At 47.7% G+C, this 25,497-nt stretch overlaps 1 protein-coding gene across 2 annotated transcripts; it reads right to left on the bottom strand.

Annotated features, from left to right (window-relative positions):
* Positions 1-1,503: 1,503 nt before the first annotated feature.
* CCDC63 (coiled-coil domain containing 63) lies at positions 1,504-24,693 on the bottom strand. 2 transcript variants are annotated; one of them, XM_075898701.2, is made up of 12 exons: positions 24,556-24,693; positions 20,061-20,160; positions 19,108-19,274; positions 18,187-18,376; positions 15,672-15,791; positions 14,518-14,699; positions 13,542-13,723; positions 10,127-10,347; positions 6,543-6,617; positions 5,215-5,407; positions 3,686-3,883; positions 1,504-1,722 (listed from the first exon to the last, which is right to left on the bottom strand). In XM_075898701.2, exons 2-12 carry the CDS (start codon positions 20,073-20,075, stop codon positions 1,607-1,609), a joined length of 1,659 nt encoding a protein of 552 aa, XP_075754816.2. In that variant the 5' UTR covers positions 20,076-20,160; positions 24,556-24,693; the 3' UTR covers positions 1,504-1,606. The 2 variants fall into 2 exon arrangements, with proteins under 2 accessions (XP_075754816.2, XP_075754815.2); XM_075898700.2 differs by having other exon boundaries at positions 20,061-20,155.
* Between the last annotated feature and the right edge of the window lie 804 nt (positions 24,694-25,497).

The following is a 25,497-nucleotide window of genomic DNA, read 5'->3' as shown; positions in this document are numbered from 1 at the left end:
CCGAAAAATACTAAACTTGATGACAGAAATGGAGGAAAACTAAACTAAATAGTTAAAATAATGCACAAAAATAACTAAAAAGTGAAGACTGATGTGGCAGAGACACGTGCAGTTCAAGCAGCAGCTGCAGACTGGCAGGTCTGACTGACCTTGTGTGTTTCCTGTTTTGGGATGATGCGTGGAGTCTGCATCATACACTGTTGTAAATGCGAGCTGCAGGTGTAAATTGGGGGTTTTAGGAGCTATCTTGCATGAAAAAAATGGTTGTAAATGCGGGAGAGTCGTAAGTCAGGCAGTCATAAGTCGGGGATTGCCTGTAATGGAATTGCTGTGTAGACACTCGAATTGTTATTTCGAAATAACATCCATTATTTCAAAATAACTGTGCTGTGTAGACTCACCCTGAGATGTCACAGGACTGCAAGTTGTATTTAAAGTTACCGAATAACAAAGCTACCCCTCTGAGACATGATTACCATGTGCTTTCCATGTGAGGTGACTATAGCTAGAGGGTAATGGCAGAATGGGAAATCTTCTGACAGTAAGCGATCAATGTTTGTTACAGATTGGAAGATCAGATTGTAGCTAGCTGTCAGATTGCTCAGAAGAACACCTAGTTGCTTTGGTTTTTGTGCTTTCCTATAGTAATAACAACACCACTTAGTTCTTATACAACACTTTGATCTCAAAGTATTTTACAAAAGAGATCAGTATCCAAGTTATCCCCATTTTATGGATAGGGAAACTGAGGCACAGAGCCATGGATGTGAGCTGCCTACGGTCACCCAGCAGGCCTAGGACAGAGCTTGGATGAGAGCCCAGCTTCCAAGTCCTACTGAGATGCTTGATCCACTAGACCACAGTGCCTCTCCTGCTTTCTAGTCCCCCACCCCTCTTATTTCTAATTCTCTAGGATTCTGGCCTGTGTTTGCCTACAGAAGAAATATTTGTTACTTGAAGAAAATCTCACTGAGATGTTAAAATCATGAAAACCAGCTCCTCAGCTGGGTAAATCAGCTCAACTGAATTCAATGGTGCTCTACTGATTTATACAGACCAAGGAGCCAGCCCATTGTACAAAGAGGTGTGTAGTCATGCTCCAAGAGAAGGTTCATCTCTGGTCTGAAACACCTGGAAGGACAGCATCAGCCTTCCGGTTCATTCTGTGGGAACTTTAATCAGCAGCCCATCTGTTCTGTGTAAACATTGAAGATCCAATGGCAACTGGCATAGGCAGAAGAGATAAAAAAAGTGAGGTCATACCTACCACGGGCCATTAACTGCACCAGAACTTTGTGACACAGAGGATATTAGTCCAAGTGCCATGGCCAAACTGTTATGAACTATTGTTAGACAGCTGCTATCCTGCTTTCCACCTCAGAAGTGGTCGCATTTCATTATATGCATAAAGTTCTTAGGGCTTTGTTTAAAGTCTGTAAAAGGTGTTGATATCCTGTCAGATGGCAAAGGCTACTTTAAATCAAGACAGTACTCACATTCTTCAAATTTAAATTTAGCTTTGTTTAAATTAAGCACAAAATCAGATTTTGATTTCAAAAGAATTTAGAATCTACTATTTATACCCAATACATTTGCTTTTCCCATTCTATATCATTGTCCCTCTCCTCTTCTCTTTGTCCAGAGAGATCCTACTGGACTTTTCCTTCTCAACGTTCCCAATAATCAGGTTGCGCAAACTGTCATGGTCCAAAGGCCCATCAACTGTTTCAAAAGAAATTGGGATTAGAGTGAAGAGTCTCTCCAGAGCTTCAGTTTACTTGTCACTGTACTTGCTACAAGCCCACAAATTCCAATAACAGCATCAGAAAGCTGCTAATATCATCCCCATTAATAACAAACAAATCCAGGGGCCCATGGAGTTTTACCCATTTATGTCAGTGTTAAACACAGGCCCTGCTCTGATACTACATTTCATTCCCACGGCCAGCAGAGTGTAACATTTCTAAGTCCCCAGACTGTCAGAAATTTGCCCACTCTAATAGATTGATATGAAGTGATAGTGATATGAATCCAGGTTCGGCACTAGGGGTGTTAACTATAGGTTATTTTACTAGTCGAATAGTCGATGGAATTTCCACCGCCTTGGCGTTTCAAAGGGACAGCGCTGCACAGTTGATCTTAGGCTCAGCTGTGCAGCACTGCTCCTTTGAAGTACCTCTTCTTCTCCCCCCCTTTGCTGCTTCTATCTGATAGAGGCAGCAAGAGGAAGGGGGGAGAAATCGATTAGTTGACTGGCTATCCGATAAGCACTTGCTTATCAGATAGTCGACTAGTCCTTAACATCTCTGTTAGGCACTGGATGCTTACATCTACTAGGGACTACACCAGGAACTCTAGGCATAGGACAATTTCCAGCATTGGCCCCATCATAGGAACAATGGGCCTGATTCTGTGATTCCACTCCTGCATTAGGGGCTGCAGCAGAGGTGATTTTTAGCCACCTTTGCTTCCCTATATTTTGGGGATATAAAGGATCCTATTTTATCCCTGATTCAATTTAGAGCAGCCCCAGGGCTGCTCCTAGGCTTCATTCCCCTGCCCACTTTGGGTGCATCTACACTGCACTCTTACCTCGAAATAAGCTACTCAATTTGTGCTATGCAAATTGCATAACTTATTTCAAGGTAATTTTGAAATAGCTTATTTTGAAAGTTGGCATGGTGCACACAGCACCAAATTTTGAAATAAAGTGCTATTCCGAAACATCCCTTAAGCTTCATGGAGCAAGATTTACAGGGACGTCGGAATAGCGAGCCCATTATATTTTGAAATAACGGGCACACTCTAAAAGGTGTAGAATAGCTATTTCAGAATATTTCCAGCATCCTGAATTAGCACCACAGTTTAGACGTAGCCTATGAGCCCAGGGAAACAGAGCCCAGCCATAGTGCATGGCACTCCATCCATCCCATCACAGGAGCTGGAAGCTGAGCCCTTATGCATACCGGGAATAGTATCATAGCATCTTTCCATCCGCTTTAAGGCTTCTTTATATCAGAGCAATGTAAAAGGGCCTTGGCATAGTTGGGAACCAGTCCCCGTGAGATCTGTCAGAACAGTTCCCCAAGGGAGTTGTGAAAGCCCCATCACTCACGCAGGGCCGGCTTGAGCCACTCCTGCACCCCAGGCAGTGGGAATGAGACGCATGAGTGGCTCTGCCCCCAGGCGCACGGCGCAGGTACAGCCCCCTGGTGTGCTGCACACCTTACAGCTGCAATCGGGCACGTGGCACCTGATGGCAGCTCTAAGGGGCGCTGCGTGGCCCCCGGCCCTGGGCGTGCAGCACCTCATTGCAGTTCGAAAGGACGCTGCACAGCCGGGCCCCTTACAGCTGCCATCAGGTGCCCCCCCCCCCCATAGGTTGGCGCCCCAGGCAGCTGCCCGGCTAGCCCCCACCTTAATCCAGCCCTGCACTCAAGCCATTTCAAGTCAGGCTAGACGGAGCACTACCCAAGATGGGGATTTATTAGCAAGTGGCTTGGGGGGTTATAATCCTTTTCCACTTCTGACTACTATGACCCTGCCATTTGATTCACATTCCCCATTCTGTTCTTTATATGGTCTCCTTGCTCCCACCCCAGCCAGGCCGCTGCTCTCCTTCTGTTCCTGGGCATGAACACGTTTGAAAGCAAGTGAGACTGGACAAGAAGATGTGAGTACTTACAGTCCTCTAGGTTCTCTGCTATGTGCTCTATGGCAGGGGATGCAGGGGCTAATTTTGCTGCATCCATACTTTTAAGGAGTCCTATGCCATCCAAAAATGGATTCAGTAAAGGCTGTGAATCCTGCTCTCCCTCCACCTCCTTGTAGCGCAGAAAGGATTCAATGAGCAGGAGATCATTGGTCTTCTTTTCTATGACACCTACAGAGGACAGGTTGAAGCTGATGACACCCCAGATCAGGGTGGCCAGCTGTACAAACACCCAAAACTGAACATCGCTTACCCAACCTTCTTCTTAAGACCCAGCCTCTCTCTTGCTCTCTCCCACCCGCACTCACTTTCACCAGGCTGAGGCGGGAAGCTGGGGTACAAGAAAGGGGTGAGACCCCAGCTGAGAGTGCAGGCTCTGGGATGGGGCCACGAATGAAGGTTTCAGGTGCAGGAGAGGGCTCCAAGCTCAGATGGGAGATTGAGGTGTGGGGGCTCCAGCTGGGGGGGGTCTGGGCTCAGGGATGGGGTCAGGGAGGAGAGTTTAAGGTGCAAGAAGAAGCAGGGTTGTGGCAGGAGTTGGGGGGGGGATGAGGGCTCCATCTCGGGGAGTGGGTGGAAATAAGGGGTTTGGATGCAGGAGGGTGCTCAGGGCTGGGCCAGGGGGTTGAGGTTTAGGCATAATGCTCTGAGAGGGAGGCTGACTGTGGGAGGGGATTCCAGGCTGGGGCAGAGGATTGGGGTGTTGGAGGAGGTTCAAGATAAAGGGTCCCAGCATGGCTTACCGTGGTTTCCAGGAAGCAGCTGCCAGGTCCCTGCAATCCCTAGGTGCATGGGAGGCCAGGCAAGCTCCATGCACTGCCCTCACTCTCACAGATGCCACCCTGACAGCTCCCATTAGTTGCAGTCCCCAGCCAATGGGAGCTACGAAGCCAGCACTTGGCCAGGAGCAGCACATAGAGCCTCTTTGGCTGCCCATGCACTTAGAGATTGTAGCCACACAGAGCCAGGGAAGGAAAGAGTTTGTCTTAGCCCCTGGCTTCTGCTGCACCACCGACCAGACTGTTAATGGTCCTGTTGATGGTGCCAACCAGAGCTGCCAGGGATCTTTTTCAACTAGCTGATACCCCAGATCAGGTCCGTTCTGAGACCTGCTGGTAGACAGGAGTCTGGGGTCTATTTCAAGCTCTTATCTGACATAGGTCACCACTGGTTAGGGGAGGCTCAGGTTTGTGGGGTCCTAGACAAAACAGACTAGACTCAATACCCCGCCCCCCGCCCTCCAGAGAAAAGAATAGAACTCAGGAATCCTGGCCCTAGACTGCTGCTCTCACTAGTAGGCTACACTGCTTCCCAGAGTGCAGAGAAGAATCCAGGCTCCCAGACCCACTCCAATCGCTGGGGAAATAATAGAGCAGACCCCACATTCCCCCTAGAGGCATAAACATATGAATGACTTTCAGTGAGTTTGTCTGAAATAGTTTGGGGTAGGGGATTGTCACTCTAGTAACATTTGGGCGAAGGAAAGACCACTAACAACTCACCAAAATACTGCAGCAAATTCAGGTCCGTGATCTCCCCGCTCTCCCCCAGCTGCTCCAATATCTTGGTGTCATCACAGTCTATTTGCTTAAACAGAAAGGCCACTGCCGATTTGAGCTGGTCCAGGACCTTGCTGCTCTCTTTACAAGTGTACTCGTACAGGTTGGCCTCTTCGGTGGTCTTCCTCAGCTTCTCCTTTCAGCACAAAGCAAAGCCATGCCAGCAGCTAGTGAGGGCAGGCGTATTGGGCACAAAAGATGGACCCGAAGCAAACTCATTTTTCGGAGCCTCCCCACAAAACTGTGCCCATTTAAACACCCCAAACTCTGCTTGTAGTTTAGGCCCCATTTCAGTTTGGGTTGGAGGGTCCCAGGAGTATCTCCCTACAGGTGGTGAGTGTGAAAGACACTGAGCACAAACCAGCGTGGACAGGTATTGCGCCGATTTCATCTGTAATTCTACTGCTGCTGGGGTCCCTCTCCTGGAAGCCCCTTGAGGATCCTACGACTGCAGGAGAGGAAGAGGCCGTGAGAGGTCTTGTAATCCAGTCCCTGGTTCTCCAAGCAGGACTAAGCACACAGGCCTTCACCACTAAGTGTACCCTGACAGCCCATTTGGCAGAAGATACTTAGCAATGCTGAGAAATCAGGCTAACACAGGAGTGAGCAATAATTTTTGCCAGGGGGCCACATGGTCGCAGGCTGGCTCCACCTCTCAAAAGGGGCAAGGGCAGGGTCTTGCCTCCCCCCATATTTGTTTGGAGCCAGAAGCTTTGAATTAAAAACACAGCAAAGGGCTTGTGGCTTCCAGGCCTGCTGCTACCACATGCCTGGCAGCTGCCCAGGGTTGCTGTGGCTGTTTAAAGGGTAGCATCATGCCCAGGAGCCCTTTAAATATCCACAGCAACTCCAGGTGGTTCCCAAGCAACACAGTAGCAGTGGGGCCAGGAGCTGCACACGCATTAAATAGCAGCAATTTAAAGGGTTTGCAACTCCTGGCCCTGCTGCTACTGGAATTGTGCCGTGACCAGGAGCCATTTAAGTAGGGTCCTGATATAAACAGAGAGCAGCCAGATGCAGTTTACGGGCTGGATCAAAGTGTTAGGCTGGTCCCTGGACTGAATCTTGCCCAGTCCTGGGCTAATAGCACCCTACTTCCCCCACAGCATCTCAATAAGTTGAGGACCCTTGTGGCTTTGGGGAGGGTCACTTCCAGGGAAGAGTGAGCCAAGGGCTCTATGACATACACAGACTGGGCTGGAGTGACAGACAGTGCTACATACAGCTCCTCTGGCACTATGGGGGCTAGGCTCTCCCCAGAGACTCCTTACCTCCATCTCCTTCAGGTTGGAGCTGCTTTTGTCATCAGCAACCTTCTGTTGGGATTTTAAGTGAAGGATTTCATTCTGCATAAATATGAGCAAATGAGACTAATGATTAGGGCTGACCCACACTCCTGAGCAAACCATTTCCTGGGACTTTGTTTGTAGTAGTATCATTGACCACACTGTACACCAGCAATGACCATGTCTGTGGTGCACCCTCAGCTGGGCTCATTACAACAGTCCCTTCCAAAACCAAGTAGAGTCTCTCAAGGCAACAGCAAGCCCTAGCATTATTCCCTGCCTGTGTGTTGGAAGAGCAAATGGGAGAAAAGTTCTACTCTCTGCAGCAAATACCATTATTCTGAGCTCGCTTCATTGCAGCTTGAAAAATGTGCACCCATTCCTAGCATAAACCAGTGCAGGCTATGCGCTAGCATAAACCAGTGCAGGCAATAGTGATTTACCCCGGCTGATGAGCTCATCTTTGGTGAAGGGCTGGAACTCACAGGATCAGGGCTCATTCTCTGCCAGGTACCTATCACCTTAGGATCCCCACTGGGGGCACAACCATCTCTTTTCTTCTGTGTTTGCTCAGCACAATGGCACATTTGTACAGCAGTTGACATGCCTCTTAGGTACTACACAGATACAAATAATAAGACAGTGCCTCCCCACACACACAGTGCTGTGCCCATAGTGGGAAAGACAGTGCACTCCTCTGGAATTCTTTAACCCAACTATATTGGTGTCTCTTGGATTTAGCTGGAGGACCATAGCCCTAATATCCAGGAGGACCAATACACCTGTGGCCCTGCTCCAAACTGTAGTGGTCAGCTGGAACCAGCTGAAAAATGTAAACTGGAGAATAAAATCACAGGAGATCATAAGCAGCCTTAGTGTGCTCTTCCACTCTAGGGCTATGTCTACACTGGCGCAATCTTGCGCTAGAGATATGCAAATGAGGCTAAGCGTGGAATATCGCCGAGCCTCATTTGCATATCTAATGAGCCGCCATTTTTGCGGAAGAGGCTCACGTGCCAGAAGGAGCTGTCTACACTGCCCCTTCTTGCGCAAGAAAAACCCTCTTGCACAATGCTGTTACGCTGATTATTTTCAGGCATAACGGCATTGCGCAAGAGGGTTTTTCTTGCGCAAGAAGGGGCAGTGTAGACGCTCCTTCTGGCGCAAGAGCCTCTTCCACAAAAATGGTGGCTCATTAGATATGCAAATGAGGCTCGGCAATATTCCACGCTTAGCCTCATTTGCATAGCTCTGGTGCAAGATCGCGCCAATGTAGATATAGCCTAGGAGTGGAAACAAATGTTCCAAAGTCAGCGTAACAGATTTGTGTTCTTTGCCCTCCATTGCTTGACAGGTGACTGGAACCACTACCTTGTGCCTGATGGATTGTTCAGTACCTGGAAAATGCAGGGTATAGCCACCTGGCACATGCTGTGTGTCATAAAATTGGAGGAGCTAAGCAGAGTGTGGGTCCTGAATGTTCAGTGTTCAGCCACAACGAACATGGGTACATCCCTAGCATCCTGTCAGAATAAGCTATGCAATTTATGTAGCACAAATTGCGTGACTTATTCTCAGTCTAAATTGAAAGAGCTTTTTTTGAAATTTGGCACTGTCTACACGGTGTGGAATGAGAGTTACAGGGATGCCGGAATAGCACGCATGCTATTTCAAGAAATAGTGGGCGCTTTTAAAGATGCAGTGTTGCTATTTCAGGATACTTCCGGTATCCCAAAAGAACAATGCAGGCTAGACATACCCTGTGTTGTTTGTTCTTGCATTGGTTACATCAATTAGCCGCTGCTTTGGACCCATTTCTGAACAGTCAGCTCATAGTGACAGGAACATAACTATTTCAGAGGTCCCACAAGTAACTGCTGAATACATTGGGCCACATTCCTTTGCACCATGGGCAGCAGGCATAAGAGGCAGGGGAAGGCAAAACCTTCCAAAACTGCCAGCTTAGCCCTGCCCCCATTTCACCTCCCACCCTACCCTTCCCAGTTTCCTGGGGCTACCTGGGCTGAAGCTGGGGCCATGCCCCCAGTCCTCTGGGGGCCAGGAAAGCTCGGACTGGGCACCACTTGTACTGTGGGGTCGGGGTGGGGAGTGCCCACCATCCCTGTTCTCCAGGGAAGGTGGGGGCTGTGCTCCATTCACCATCCCCATGCTCCTGGGACCAAGGAAGGCCAGGGCTGCATGCCACCTTCCCTTCCTGTGCTGGAGGTGAGGGTTTGGCTGGGGCTTGCATGCCTCCCTGTGAGGGGGGTGGCTTGGCTCCTAGAGACCTTAGGTGGAATGGGTGTGCTGGGACTTGCCTTCTCCAGACATAGGTTCACCCACCACCCACAGTCTGCACAGATGTTGGCATGGCTGAAGTGGTGTGGGGAGGAGTGTTTCTCTCTCTGTTCTCAGAGAAGCAGCTCTCCTAACAGGAACCATCACAGCTACTGGGGAACACCTGGACAGCTGAGCTAAGTGTTAAGTCCTGTTTTTGAGTCTCTGGGAAAACCCCAGCTTGCTATGTGCAGCATGGGGTGCCATTTGCTCCTGGAAACAATCCTTTGTAGCAAAGTAAAACCTCTGAACAGCTTCGTGATTCCATCCCCCCCACCCCCCACCACCACCACCACCACCACACACACACCCCCACACACACACACACACCACGCCTAGCCATTTGATGGGTCCCTGCACAGGTCTCAGTCTTTGGTAGGCTGAGAGAGTGCTCCATAGAATCCCTTCCAGCATATAATGCTTTTATTTAATTAGAAGGCATGGAGGCTGCAGCAGCTATGGGCAGAAGTGAAAGCACATAAATGAGAACATCATGCCAAAGCTGCAAAGAGGCCACAGAACACTCCACTAGCCTGTCGAACAAGATTATACAATGGGCAAAGTGAGCCCGTCACTAGTAGCTGGGGTGTGGCACTTATTCAGTATGAGTTTGAATGTGATGAAAATGTTGTGGCAGGTGGGAAGCCAGGTTCCCCAGGCAGGACAGAAATAGCTCTCACTGACAGAGCTAGAAATTCTGCTCTCCCCCACCAAAACCTCAAACCAGGGCCAAGCCCTGAAGTCCTCCATCCATCACCTCTCTCACAACACTAAATGGGAGTCTCACCCAGGCAAAACCCTAAGACAAGCCTCCAGGGACTTGACCCCACCCAGCAGAAATGTTTGCACCATTAGCTGTCACATTTCTGTCCACATTTCCAGTAATGGCCATTAAAAACAACATTGGCTCAGCATCTCCAGCAGCAAACACCCTCAGCTCTGTGCAGCTATGGGATGTCACTTTCTTGCAATATCTCCTCTGGGTGCAAGATGGCAGCAATGAGACAATGATTCCACCTCCTAGACCAAAGTTCTTTTTATATATATATATATATATATATATATATATACACACACACCCCATTTACGTTCTGAAAGTCACACACCCACTGTGGGATCAGCAGCTGAGGCCTTAGCGTGGGCAGCCACAGCTGCAAGATCGGAAAGAAGAAAACCTCATGCTGAAAGAGAAACAGCAGTGTGAAGGGTGTAACAAAGCAGCCAGGGCTCACCTGAATGTCCTCTGTCTTCTTCTGCAGCCTCTCCATTTCGTTGTTTAGCTCAGTGACATAGCTGAAATATGCAAAGTTCTTCTCCTCTTTTTCAATGAAATCTGCCACCAGCTGGCCAATGTCCCCATTCTCGCTCAGCTTCAGCAGGCGCATGTAAGCTACCTCATAGCTCTCAAAACTTTCGCCTTTGCTCTTTTTGGCTCGCTTGCTTGCTTTAAGAGCTGGAAGAGACCAAAGTCAACATGGCAACTGCTGGGCCAGCAAGTTACCTGAGTTTCTTGTTATTTCATCCATCCCATTGCTGTAAAAACTCAAAAGGATTCACTTGAAAACACCGTGGATTAAATTCATGGCCCAGGAGGGGAAAGTTGGGCAGTGTAGAATGCAAACTCAAGAAGCCCAACAAAACCAACAAGCTGGCTAGAGAACAGTACATGCCAGAGAGACCAACGGAGCTGATTTGTAGAAACCAAAGTTATGTCTACACATCAGCTGAGGGCTGTAATTTAAAATTAGCAATGTGATTGGGTGCTCAGGTGAGCTCCACAAGGGCAATCCTGCCCAACATCCTGGTGATGTACGTAGCCCTAGCCTCCAGCCAGGCCACCACACCACTGAGCAGAACTAGGGTGTGTACATCTGTGTGACCTAGGATGACATTTCCCAGCTGCAATGTAAACACAGAATAAGAACACCCAGGGTGCAGCACATGGCCCATATGTGCCTGCAAGGTAACAATCTAAGTGGAGGATGAGAATTTCTCCCAGAGGATGACAGGAGAAATGACCTGAACTAAGAAAGAGGAGACAGATTTTTCCCTCGGGTTCCACCAGTGCCCCCTCACTCAATTCAGCTGAGGTGGAACAAAGAAATGAGTAGGCCTCCTCCATGGTGCAGTGAAGCTAGACACCATTTCCCCTCTCCCACCACTATTGAAGAGACCTCTCTCCAGCACCTCTCCCTCAAGGTGTTTGCTGCCAGGCTACTGTGGAGTTGGGAATCAGGGGAGACTCAAACCCACCACCCTGTGCTCCCGATGCTGAATCCCACAGAGCATTCCAGAGCCCACCCAACCTTCTGAGGGACCCTTATCCTGTGTTTGTTGTCTGGTCATCCCACGGTGCAACAGGGTTTGAACCTACCACCCTGTGGCCCCCAGGCAAGAGCCCTATCCCCAAAGTCACTCCAGAACCCACTCTACTCCCTCCACCTTCAGCACCTCCCTTATACTGCTTTCCTAATGCAGGTACCAGGTCCATCCCTGGGGGCAGCCGGTATTGGCTGCCAGGTCGCTGCCTTGGTGGGTGAAGTAGGGGCCGGGGGATCTCAAGTCCAAGGGACCCTCTGCAGGTAAGGGAGGTGGTGTGGGTACTTGAGTGGACTTGGGGATACAGTATTTGCCTGGGGACAGCAGCGTGGTGGGCTCAATCTCTACTCACTCAGGCAGCGGCAGGGCAACCAATACTGGGTGGTGCTCCATGGATGGAGCTGGCTCCCACATTAGGAAGACAGGATAAGGGAGGCACTGAAGGTAGCAAAGTGGGGTGGGTTCTGGAGTGGCTTAGGTGCTAGGGCATTGGCTTGGGGAGTGCAGTGTCCTGCCTGCCCTGGGGAGCAGTGGTGGGGAGCTTGAGTCCTGCCTGCCCTGCCCACCCTGGAATGACCAGACAGCAAACACAGGGTAAGGGACCTTAGGAAAGTAGGGTGGGTTCTTGAGCAGATGTGCAGGGTTGGGGAGTTAAGTTCTGCCCACCCTGGGAGAGTCTGGACAGCCAACACAAGCTGCCCGAGGGATGGAGCTGGCTCCTGCATTTGGAAAGCCAGATAAGGGACCCTCTGAAGGTGGGATGGGAGGTTCTGGAGTGGCCTAGGAGATTCAGCAGCTGCAGCACGGGGTGGTGGACTTCTGAGTCCCAACCTCCTACTCCACCTACCAAGGCAGCCACCTGGCAGCCAACACGGACAGAGCAGGCTCCCACATGAGAGAGGCAAGATAGGGGAGGTGGAGTGGCTTACTGGATAGGGCCGGGGGAGCACATGGTGGTGGGTTCAAGCCTCTCCCCAGGAGCTCAGGTCCCTCCTCCCACCTTGGAAATGACCAGAAAGCCAGCACAGGATAAGGGACCCTCTGAAGGTAGAGCAGTGGGATGGGTTCTTGAGTGGACTAAGGGATACAGCATTTGCCTGGGGAGTGTAGGGTTGGGGCCTTCAGTCTGAGCCAGCCAACATTGGCTGCCTGAGAGATGGAGCTGGCTCCCATATTAGGAAAGCAGGGTAAGGGACTGCAGGGGATCTCCAGTGAACTTGGGGATGGGGAGCACAGGATGGCGGGCTTGATTCCAACCCCCTCAGGCAGAGACAGATAAACTTTGCATCAGAAAAGCCAGATAAAGGAGGCTCTGAAGATTGGTAGGGTGGATGTGGTAGCTTAGAAGATAGGGCCTTTGCCTGGGGAGCACAGGGTGGTGGGTTCAAGTCCCATCCCATATAAGCAGTTGTCTAGCTAGCACTCCTGCATTTGTAAAGCAGGAAAAGGGACCCACAGGAGGTGGGGTTGGGTTCTAGAGTGAACTAGGGGATAGGCCATTTTCTTGGGAAGCACAAGGTTGGGGGTTTGAGTCCCACCCACCCTGGGTGCTGGATAGCCCTACCCAGGGATGGAGCTGGCTCCAGCATTAGGAAGACAGGATAAGAGAGGTTCTGAAGGGAGGGTGGGTTCTGGAGTGTCTTAGAAGATGGGGCATTCTGCTGAGGAATGCAGGGTGGTGGGTTCCCCTTCCCCCACCAATATTGAAGAGACCTCTCCCTCCCTCTGCTGCAAAGTGCCACAGAAGGAGAGAAAGAGAAAGATGGGCTTGAGGCTGACACTGGCTGCCCAGTTATACAGCTCAGTGATGGCTGCCTGGTTTAAATCAGCAGTTACACCATGGAAGTCAATGACCTTATCCTGGTGTCTGGTGTGAGTGGAGAATCCAGACTATAATGTGTCTGTATCGTGGGCTATATCCAAGCTTCCTCTAAGCCAGTGGGATTTTTTCCAAAGACTTCAGCACTAGCAGGGTTTAGTCATCTGTCCACAGAAGTCCAAATGGCCTTTCATATCAGCATTATGTGAATGGACAATGCCACCCATTCTGTGGGAGAGAGCAGGGGTGCTCCCTGGTCCCCCATCTCAGCATCCCCACCCCTAACACCAAGATTCAGAGCTGGGGTTATTGGAGTTAAGGGTATTGTCGACAGAACCTCTCTAGAAAGAACCAGGCTAGACCCTGGCCTGAGAGGGTTATAAACATTCTCCTCAGAGGACAAAACCTTGCCGACTGAGACCATGAGATTTTATGCTGAATCACATCAGCTTCTGCATGGGATATTTTTTATTTATTTATTTTTATTTGTTATCCCAGACCCACAGTACCTTCTTCCCTTTTGGACTGATCCTCAAAGTCCGAGCGATCCACTAGTTTGATGAGCATAAAGGCTTTCAGCTTGGTCTCGTGGTCAAAGACACGCTCCAGTTCCCTGAATTCCACATTATACTGTGCAATGTCTTTGCAGCGCCTTTCCTTCATTGCGGAAATCCGCGCCAGGGCCTCCACCCTAGACCCCACCAAAAATCACACAATACTACTCGTGAAACAGTGAGCTTTTTTTGTGCAACAATCCAGACACAGGTTCACGGACAGACTGTGGGTCCTGAGCAGCATGGCTCAGAAGAATGGGGTATCAAGTCTTTCCCTCAAGGACACTGGCTAGAATATGACCAGTGCAGCAGGGACCAAGCGCTGTGCCAACTTGGTGGCTGGTTGGTGGTGCTTGGGAAATGATGTGGTGTGGTTCAGTTTTCATGGGGCAGGAGTTCACCGCCCTAAGAACCACAACTGCCATTGGCCCTCGCAGGTCCCCCCTAGCCCCTGTCTTAACTAAGAAGACAAGTGTTTGATTGGGCCATTGCTCCTTGGTCCTGGCAGAAGCACATTGGTTACATGAGTAAAGACCTCACTGCTCTACCTGTCCTATGGAGGACCAGAGGAACTCGGATTCTAGTCTATACCCATCACTCAGGCCTTTCCTGCGCACTAGAAAACTCCCTTAGGCCCACATTTTCACAAGTGGATTTTAACTCTCCTTCTGGTGCCCCGCTTCAGACATTAAGGGTCTGATTTTCACAGGTCCTGGCCCCCACCGCAGCGGCTGAATGGGAGCTGCCAGAGACCAACCCTTCTGAACATCATGTCTCGAGTATTTTAATACTGAGCGTGGGAAATCAGTAGGCACTTTGTAAAATCTGATCCTAAGTGGATATTTACTAAGGGGCATCTATGCCCTGGAGAGCAATGCCAAATGTTCTGCCAGGAGCAAGCGTGGCCTCTGCCTTTTCCTCTCCCACTGACCGCTGCTCGTATGCTTGGGTGGACTGCTCAATTGCCGTGTCCATTATTTTCTTCTGCTGGTCGAGTTTCCTATGAAGTTTTGAGTAGAAGTTGTCAAAAATAGATTTATGAATCCGCAGATTTTCAATCTCTTCTCTGAGGTTGGCATTCGTGGTCAGGATGGTATCGAAATGGACGGTGACCTGGGGAGAAAGATTTCAAAGGAAATGTCTGTATGGGAGGCAGGACAGGAAAGAGAAGCCCCATTATTCTGGCTCAAACTCTGTACAGCAGAGCACGAACACAGCCCAGAAAGTCTCTAGCCACGACTTTGGCTACCCTGGTCTTTAACACAGCACCATAGTCCACCGTGCCTACAGGAGACACCTCTTGGGTCAGGATGGAGTGGGAGCTGTCGTGATAGAAGTCCACTTGCCCTATACTAGAGATGTTAAAAAATGGTTAATAATGCAACCGTGTAACCATTCAAAATTTTAAGGCTTACATGGTTACATGCTGCAGGCTCTGCGGTATAAAACTTACACTGCAAAGCCTGCAGCGCAGCCGGCTCCCTGGTAGCGGGGCCAGCAACCAGTGTGCGCTGGGAGCCAGCTTACTAGCACATCAGCTCCCAGCTGCCGACCCCACTCCTGAAGAACTGGCTGCTGCCCTGCACTGCAGACTCTGATACCAAGCCTGCAGGGCAGGAGAGCCATGAGCTCCCAAGAAGCTGTGCGCACTGAAAGCCAGCTTTTAAGCATGGAGTAGTAGCCAGCTCCCTGGGAGCAGGGCCGCCAATTAGTGTGTAATCATATGGAAACCAATAAGCTCATGTTTATCAATTAACCATTTAAACTGTTACATTCTTATAACCCTACCCTATACGATTGACTGCGATCAGCTTTAATTTGCTGCAAAAATAAGTGTAGCCCTGAGAGCACCTAAGAAATCACAAAGTTTGCTCTTGGACAGAAAAATTCGAAGGAGCCTTGGACATGCACTATACAAAAAGAGTGATCGGGTCAGTGAAGACAGGCAAATTCCTTTTCATTGCTTGGGTGAACCAGCAGTGCTTGAATATTCACATTATCTAGCTCATAGAAAAACATAGTACATACAGGTAGTCAAGGAGCTACAGTGTAAAATGTACCAACAGTACTTAAGGAACTGCTTACGTTGTTTAAGCGACTCTCCAACATCTGAATCTGTTTTTGCAGCCATTTGCCATCGTACGCTTGTTTCACCTTTGCTACAGTCAGTTTTTGTTTTTTGATCTTTTTTTCCATCTCCATTACCTTAAAAAAATCATCTATCTTTACATTCTGGATTTTAGTCAGTGTGCTTAGCCAATATAAATACCCATGTGTTGACCTGACCTTTAGTCACCTAGGTCAGTAATGATCTTACATTTATAGAGCAGCTTTTATCCTCAATAATCCCTCTTTACAGACACTGAAGTACAAAGTACAAATAGGAATCTCTTTATTTTTATGTCACCACAGAACTACAGGTACCTCCAGAGTACACCAGCAGCTGTTTAGGGCACAGCAACACAATGCAACAGAGTAGAACAAAAAATTAAGAACATTTTAGCGCTGTAGCTCTTCATGGTCCACTGCCTCCTATGATCTGTAGAACCCTTCCTGAAGGTGCTTATAAGGAAATGTTTGGGGAAATGGTGAATTTGGAGAAACTTCCAACACAAAGTAGTTAAAAGAATGAAGCAATTGAGGGGCACTGAAACTGACCACTACCACCATGAGCTTCAGGTGATAGCTGAGTTAGTCTGTTACAGAAAAAAACAACAAATGGTCTGGTAGCACTTTATAGATTAACTGGAGTCATCTGAAGAAGTGGGCTGTGCCCACGAAAGCTCATGAAACCATCTACATGTTTTGTTAGTCTATAAAGTGCTACCAGACCATTTGTTGTTTTTTTCCCTACCACCATGATGGTCAAGGTTTCCATACTGGCTCACAGGGAAAGGTGCTACCTACTACATCTCCCAAACCACTTTTACAGCATTTGGGTGTTCCTTGGTCTCCTCTTCAAATACTGGCCAGATCCAATTCTGTATCACCTATAAGAGCTGAGGGTATTTCACAAGCCAATTACACAGAGACAGAGTGCAGAATTGACATTTATCTGCAAATTTGTTTCCCTGGACTTGAACAAAGATATTAAATGGATGTTGCATTATAAAACCATCCCTGCATTTAACACTAAGCTAAGTATGGGACACTCCCAGCTCACTCATTTAGCCTCATTAGTACCGGTACTACAATTGACAGGTAGCTTTTTTTCCCCCGCTTTTTATCCCCACACTCTTATAAATTTTGGGTTCTGTTATTTCCACTACAGTTCATCTGAAGAAATGGGTTTTGTCCATGAAAGCTCATGATACTTTTTTTCCCCTAAGATACCAAAGGACTAGTTGATGTTTTTAAAGTTACAGATTAACGTGGCTACCCCTCTGAGATTTACTGTATGTATTTGGTTATTGTTTTAATTTCACATTTAACAAAGAAATACCATTTTGTCTCTTTTCCATAAAAAACAATGAGAGCAATGGTGGGATAGGGAATATTCACCAGCAAATCCCATACCCCCCTTCCTGTACTCAGGCCACCCCCTGAAGCAATAGTGGTGTACAAGAACACAGGGACCAGAGTAGAACCAAAAGTCACTGGGCAAACTCTATAATAGGCTGTATTAGGAACATAAGAGGGCTGTGTCTAGACTGGCCAGTTTTTCCAGAAAATCAGCCTCTTTTCCAGAAAAACTTGCCAGCTGTCTACACTGGACACTTGAATTTCTGCAAAAGCACTGACTTCCTACTGTAAGAAATCAGTGCTTTTTGCGGAAATACTATGCTGCTCCAGTTCGGGCGAAAGACCCATTTGCGCAAAACTTTTGCGCAAAAGTGTCAGTGTAGACAGCTGAGATTTGTTTTGTGCAAAAAAGCCCCGATCGCGAAAATGCGATCGGGGCTTTTTTGCGCAAAAGCGCATCTAGATTGGCCACGGACGCTTTTCCGCAAAAGGTGCTTTTGTGGAAAAGCGTCCGTGCCAATCTAGACGCTCTTTTCCGAAAATGCTTTTAACGCAAAACTTTTCCATTAAAAGCATTTCCGGAAAATCATGCCAGTCTAGACGTAGCCGTGGTGACATCATATTCCAAGGCCTGACCTGTTACATTTTATATACAAATACTTCGAACACAAGATTTGCCTGCAAACAAACTGTAGATAGGCCAGTACCCCTCCCCCCCGTCTTTAATTATTTGATTCAGAGATTTATTGTGGCTTTCAGACTAATTTGATCATAATCCTATGGTTATGTTGAGTTAGAGCAAAAGCCTGAAAATGTATTGCCAATGTAAAGTCTGATGATCCCGCAGATACTTATCTAAGTAATTCTTGTTTCTGCCAGACGTCCTGCTTACTTTATTGGCATTACTCAGATAAGACTTACTCAAGTGTGTAACAGAAAGCAGTACTGGGTAGCAATAATTGAATTGCTCTTTGGCCAAGCTTTGAAATGTGAAGACACTTGAAGCTAAACAGCTGCATAGCTGCAAAGCAAAGAAAGAGCTACCATCCTAACTGTGACAGATAAATAGGATGTTGCTCATTTTGTGGCTTTGCTGATGAATATCATGTTTATCCATTTAACTATTCAGCTACTCTACCTTATCATCAAGTTCTGCTATCAGAGCTTTTGTTGCTCTGATCAGAGAATCATATTCCTCTTTGGTTTGTAAAAGAAATTTAAGTTCCATACAGTTTCTGTTATCCAGCATCATATTTCTCTGTGACTTTGTAAGGCTCAAGAGCAATGCAATCTCTTCATATTCCTGCTTCAGTGAAGATATTTCTTTTCTGTAGAAAAATTGATAAAAATGATATCTGGCACTTAGTATTTTCAAAGCACTGTACAAACATCAACTATTTAACCCTTGCAATTTTAGCTTCATGCTTTTAAAGAGGGAGAGATTAGTTTAGACAAATTATTTAAAAACTATATGAAAGACATTGCTCCAAACAAAAACAAATTAAAACTTTTTTTTTCAAAAATGTATAAGCTTTATAGCCTAGCTTGCATTTAAAACCACCCAATGATTTCAAAGCGAGTTCTACATAAGGAAGAATTCGGATCTAAATAAAGGGTCTCTAATTATTCTATGCAAATATATTAATTATGTGAAAGCAGGACATTCAAAAGATTATCAAGAGCATAGTAACCTATAAATAGCTCAATCCTGTATTTCTTGTGTATCCAGTATTCCCAAATGACACCAGGAGACAAACCATTGCTGGAGGATTGGGCCCAAAGCTTATAAATGTGTGCTTTGTGGCCCTCCAGTATTGTGTAGTATGTGAATCACAGAGGGTCATACCCCTAGCTGATGCATGCTAACAAAGTTCTTTGGAAGTCAATGCAGCTACATCATTTTACACTAGAGCTGAGAACCTGGCTCGGGGTGGTTTTAGTGTAACTGCTCCAGGCACAAGTGAGAACAGAATCAGGCCCACAGAGGATGTGTGCAGCCCACACTCAGAGGCGTCTTTTCTTTCTCTCTGACATAGTAGGCAAATGAAGCTGCCCTTACTCCTGATGGAACATATGCTGTTGCGTTTTCACACCAAAAGACTTCCGACTTTCTACCATGATCCGAAACTGCTGCTGTAGCTTCTGGAGTTCAGTCTCAGCCATCTTTTCCTTCTCCTTCTCAGTGAACTCCGAAGGGTCGCTTCTGGACTGGGACTCTTTCCAGTGCTGCGGAAAGGGGGCATTTTTGTCAAAATCTTAATAAGTTGCCTAAGAAAGTATAAATACTAACTCTGAGTACCTATGTACACAGATATGCCTTCCGTTAACAAACACTAACTAGTCTGTCCTTGCAACTGTGCTGAGCTAGTGAAGTAGTTCCATCCCTGTGTTACGGAAGGAGAACTGTTCTGTTGTAGTGTTTAAAACCACAGCAATATTAGGTCTGGCAGCTGACAGCAGTAGGCAAAAGGTCTCCAAGGTCTCTAGGAAAGCACATGCAGAAGCAGCAATTGCTACACCCTTTAAAAGACTGTAGCATTATCTATCAGCCTGCATAACTCTAGCAGTTTTCGAGTACAGGAGTCGTGCGTGGTCCTGGCTGTGATACTCCTCCAGGTCTGCCAAATGCTACAGCAGGCACTAATGCTGCTTTTCACCTGGAAATCCCAATTTCTCTCAGGAGAGAAAGACAGAGATGAGGGGCGAGGGCTTCCAGAACCTTCTTCGCCCAGTTCCACAAGCCAAGCCACCATTACAATGCGATGACCTAGGGTCAGGCCACAGCAGTGTCTGGCTCCCAGCCCACTGCTCAGATCACTAGACAATCTTTTCCTTAGATGGCCAGCATTTATTCAGACAAAGTGAAATCCTGGCCTGGGGATTTTGGACACAAACTTCAACGAGGCCGGAGTCTCATCCACAGTCTTCTCAACAGCTGTGGGAGAGAGTTTGTGCTGTTTTGCTCATACCCCTCCCTACTGCCTCTGACATTGGCTTTGGTGATTTTTTTACCTGTGAACCCTTCATGGTTTCCTGTTGCTGTCAGCCTTCAGTTCTGGGCAGATACAGCGATAAGGTAAACGTGGTGAATGCTCCCTCCCGAGAAGCTGCACTTAAAGAAAAAATAGAGAATGAACCAGCTATATCAGCAGATTCCTTGACCTGACTCAGAATTCAGCCTGTCTCCCTTCCCAGCCCCAAAACCCCTTTATTATCTTTGGCACATGAGCAAATAATCACAGATGGTTCCATGCCGAATAAAAGAAGAACTTTTGTAGGGATGTCACTGTGAAACATGTTCCTCCTATCCAGTTTATAATTAGGGGAAGAACAGATGGTTCAAGCCTATTCCAACCCATCGAATATCTAAGTTTCCATAGAAATCATAGCAAGGGCTCATGTTTGCAGAGCAGCTGCACGATACGTACCATGGTCATGGTGACGAAGGGGTTAAAAGAAGACTGGGGCATCAGATTCTGCCCTCAGCTATGGGAATGGATCTCTGACTGGCTTCAGCAGGAAAAGTGATGGCAGATGTGAGGGCAGAAGTTACCCCCAAGGATTTTCCCCTCTTCAAATACAGCCCCGAGCATCATTAGTCATCAGTAGGGAACAAATCCTGTCATCCTTCCTTGAGCACTGGCTGCAATGCAAGGTTGCAATGCCAGAACTAAAGGCCAGATTGAGCCTGTTTTTTATGCAAAGGAAGGGAGATACAATGGTCTTCTTTGCCTGCCCGTCACTTGCATCAGAGCCCAACCCTGTACTTTGCTCCTTCTCTATTCCTCCAGGCTCATACCTGATGACCCAAAGAGCAGAGGGAGGGCCATTAATCTGCTCCCACTTCACACCACCGTGTATAAAAGGTGCTATATAAGGAACTCTTCCCCAGCAAGTTCTCAGAAAGGCCATCTGTTTACTGGGACTCAGGCTGAGTGGGGTAGCTCTTCCTGCTCCTTCTTAAGGACTGTTGCATTGCCTTGCTATCAAAGCCCAAAGAGCTCAGCACATTGGATGATGAGTGCCTCAGAAAATCTGGCCTGGATCGGGGTTCCTGGATTGGGGCTGAGCAGCTGTGAAAATCTGTCACCACTTGTAAGTGCTGAACACTTGAACACCTGTCCTTGTGCTCCTTTGAAAATCTGAGCCTGACAAACAAAACAGTGCTCGTGCTGAACTTCTAACAGCATCGTGTCAGTATCTAATACCCCTTTTCTGTACCCCAATGTTTCAGGGACTAAGAATAGTGTGCAAGGTCCAGGGCCATCCTCACCCACATACAGAATATGCAGCTGAGATGGGCACCTGAAAATATGGGGTACCGCTGGGTCTTAATGCCCATTCACCTCCTCCTATCACTGTTCTGTGACTCTGCTTCCTCCTGAGAAGATCTAGTTAATTTAAAAGTGAAAAGACCTGCCAGGCCTATTAGCAGAACATTGTGAAAGAGCCATTCAAATGGTAATTACTAGGGAGTTACTTCAGAATAACTCCCCTAATTTCCAAATAACATGTGGAGTGTCCACACAATCAAGCCTGTTATTTCAAAATAATAATTCCTGTTTTCTACAAGGAATAATGCTTATTTCGAAATAGTTATTTTGAAATAGTGACAGTGTGGATGCGTCACTGCTGCTATTTTAAAACTAGTCAATTAGCCCGTCATAAGACGGGATTTTTAGGTCTCTCCTCCACATCGGTCTTCTCTCCTGAGCCTCCGGTCTCTCACTCCATGTCTCTCTCCCACTCCCTCTTCCTCCTCCTACTGCCTCCCCTTCGCGCTCTCTCAGCTCTCCTCCCCCACCTGCCTCTCACTTGGAGGACCACGGAGCCCAAACGGCCGATGGGCACCATGCTCCCCATGCTGCATAGGGGGTGTGGAGCCCAAGTGGTCACTTGCCCCACTTGCTCCCGCGTGGCGGCCCAGCTGAGCAGCGCAGAAGTCAGCTGAGCCCCACTGCGGGAGGCAAAGGGGGGCGGAGCGGTGACGTTCACAGCCAGGGGGAGGGGCCTGGAGCCGCTGTCACACTGCACATCACCACCCCGTCCCACTTTGCCTCCTGCCGTGGTGCTCAGCTGACTTCTGCACCGCTCAGCTGGGCCACCGTGGGGGAGCAAGCGGAGCAAACGGCCATTTGGGCTCCCCCGTGGCGGTCCGGCTGAGCAGTGCAGAAGTCAGCCAAGCGCCACGGGGGAGCCCAAATGGCCGTTTGCTCCGCTTGCTCCCCCACGGTGGGAGGTGAAGGACATGACTAAGACAACAATGCCAACCAGAGGGAACAGTCAGGGAGGCAACAGCGCCGCCCAGAGGGAACAGCCAGCATTTCAGAGTTACAGAGTCACAGACATTGGGCTACTATATATAGTAAAACTCCGATGGTCCGGCATCTGATGGTCCGGCACTCCTGATAGTCCGGCACCATCAGGAACCCGGAAGTGCTCTGAGCAGCCAGACCATTGGAGCTGCTCTGCCCCCAGCTTCCCTGATTCAGCCGCTGCTAAAACTGACCAGCGGCTGAATCGGGGAAGCCAGGGGCAGAGCAGCTGGAGTGCCGCTGGGTAGGTCCCGTAGCGCTGCCCCTCGGGGCTGTGGGACCAACCTGGCAGCACCCCAGGTGTCTGGGGTATGGTGGGGGGGATGCCATCCCAGACTCCTCATAGCCCCCCCTTCCGATAGTCCGGCATATTTGATAATCTGGCACCCCCTGGGTCCTAAAGGTGCCGGATTATCAGAAGTTTACTGTATATGATAATTCCTTCCCAGAGTCATTCAAAGTAATTATTCCCCGGTGCTTCCTGGGACTCTAAATTGAGGTAGCACATCCACATTAAGGGAGCCTGCCTTGGACTAATGTCAAGGCTTCCCTGTAGTGCGGACCTACTATTTCAAAATAGTTTATTTCTGGAATTATTCCAAAATAAGTTATTTCAAAATAATTTCCTAGTGTGGACATGCCCCTAGAGACTAAGAAAAATATACAGTATCATGGGCTTTTGTGAGTACCCCTTCATCGGATGGGTCTTACCAATGAAAGCTCATGATACTATATATATTTGCTAGCTACAGGACTACTCATTGTTTTTAAAGATACAGACTAACATGGCTACCCTTCTATGAATTTACTGTGTTACTGTACAGGACATGAGTTTAAAATTCATTTTTAAAGTATTTTATTAGTATGTTGCTGAAGATTATAAAATCATATCTAAAAAAAATCATTCCTCCCAGTCTGGGCTGACATTAAGCATAGGAGCACCAGTTTAATAGTACCATGTAGGGCCCGTTAAATCCTAAGGACAGTCCTGGCAAGGACTGTGAATATATTGTAATAACTGGAAGTCTCTATCTATGCTCAAACATTTACAGATACTCTGCCACAAACTGGTCTATACTGAGAGTTAATTCAGATTAAGGTAGGTGTAAAATCACAGCAGCCTAGCTATTTCTGAATAACTCGGTATATAGGCAAACCTTTACAATTAATCTGTAACTTTATTGGTAGAATTTATATTCTAGTGCAACTGCTAAAAAAACAGAAGTAATTAGAAAATATTTGTCCACTAACATGATAAAAACCTCAAAAAAGGTAGAACTTTTTCACCAGTTGTGGATTAAAGTAATTTCATTCAGTATACACTTTTTATCTTTGAGACATTTTTTCGTGCACACATACTGACCCATACTGACAACCTCATACCACGCTAGAGTGTAACAAATCTAAAAATCAGGATTAGTCCTTGCAGAAAGGGCTTACAAAACTGCCCATTAAAGCTTGGGCTGATCACAAATGATTATCAATAAACTTAAATTGAGGGCCAGACCCAAAGCCCACAAGAGTCAATGAGCATCTTTCTACTGACTTTAATAGGCTTTGGATCATATGTTAACACTTTTATCATCAGATACCATTTCCTCTTTATAAAACTCACAGGATTTCAAGATAGATTCAATTAGGTGGGGGTGTTGACCAGCCCCTGGAAGGGGTGCAAAGGTTTCCTCCCCCAGGAAAGCAGTGTTTTTAATAAATGGCATTTACAGCTACTGGGGCTACATCTAAACTACAAAGAAAAGTCGTAAAAGCTTTTCTTTCTAGAGAGGCTTTTCTGAAATTTGGTGCATCTACACAGCGCCAAATTTTGGAAAAACTTGCTCTTTCGAGCCATCCCTTCTTCCTCGTGAAATGAGATTTATAGAGATGGTGAAAGAATGCGTCCGCTTTTCTGAAATTTTTTTTGGAAAAGCAGAAGTGTTCCTTGGATGCGGCATTGCTTTTCCAGGATACCTCCACATATCCCAGAAAACCACTGCAGTCTAGACATAGCCTGGGTGTGTTCCCAATGAGGAACAATACCTTTTGCTTGAAGAGCCAGGGCCACCACATTTGCAGAGGTAAGGGAGAGAAGAAAAAAGGCCCCACCCCACGCCCCAATGCCCTGTGTGTCTCCCTGGCTCTTCAGGGGCCACCCTCGCTGGCAGCCACCTGTTAAGGCAGCAAGACCCACTCACCCCACTCTGCTGCTCCCAGGCTCCTGCGGAAGATGGCCTCAGACAGGCAGTTTCAGGACGTGGGGTGACTACGCTGAGTGCTGGCTGCGGGAGCCTGGCTAAGGTGCTGGCTGCACGTAGGGCCACAGCTCTCCTGCGCTCCACAACCTGGAATAGAATCCCAGGACCGAGAGTTCCTTGTACAATGGGTCCCCTTTATGAGGTGGCTGACTACCATTGGCTGCCCTGCACATTCGCACCCGGGGAAGGGGTGGGAGGACATTGTGTCTGCAGGCTTCCACTTCACTCCCCTTTTATTTTTTCTTTCCCTTCTTTTCCTCTTCCCCTCTTCTCACTGCTTTCCCTCCACCCCTACTTGCCCTCTAGTGGCTCCCAGCTAGCTGTGAAGGTCTGAACCCTACTCTCCAGGGCACAGCTTGCTGCAATGTGCCTTCTAGGAAGACAGGGTCTTCTGCAGCCCCATGGGTCACTCCTGAACTATTGAATGGACCCTCAGCACAGCAGTTTGCTGTTGGCCTAGCGGGCTCCTGCCTTGTCCACTTTAAAGGACCTGTCCCTACCTAGAGGGGACACAGGAAGGACTTATTAAGGGAAACACACATTTTGTGATTAAAAAAGGCTTTGAAGCACAAGTGGTTTGCACTCATGTGTCTACGTCAAATGCTCTTTTTATTGCACTGGATTATAAATCACGACTTTGTAGTTCCACACCAGGCTTGAAGAGATTGATTTATTTGTCTGCATCTTTTCTCTGCTAGATGTGAATGGAACGATGATTATCATAGATTTTTATTCTACATGTTTCTATTGTGTTCAAACTGGTAGAGCCAGGAATGTGGATTTTATTTCTGAGTCCAGGAGCTGCTCCAATTATATAATCCGACTGATTTACACATTGTATTTAGATGGAAGGATGCACTGATGGATTAGCTTATTTACAGT

The sequence above is a fragment of the Pelodiscus sinensis genome, chromosome Z (assembly GCF_052426305.1).
Source record: "Pelodiscus sinensis isolate ZL-2025 chromosome Z, ASM5242630v1, whole genome shotgun sequence".
NCBI lineage: Eukaryota > Metazoa > Chordata > Testudines > Trionychidae > Pelodiscus > Pelodiscus sinensis.
Note: the sequence above shows the minus strand (reverse complement) of the source record. Positions and strands in the feature narration are given on the sequence as shown.

Bases quoted from the DNA above. Each gene is read 5' to 3' on its own strand.
- CCDC63 (XM_075898701.2), bottom strand. The intron at 18,377-19,107 runs GTAAGGGCAGCT...ATTTTTCTACAG, and splicing joins CAGCATATGTTCCATCAGGA to AAAAGAAATATCTTCACTGA. The intron at 6,618-10,126 runs GTGAGCCCTGGC...ATATTTATGCAG, and splicing joins AGAAGACAGAGGACATTCAG to AATGAAATCCTTCACTTAAA.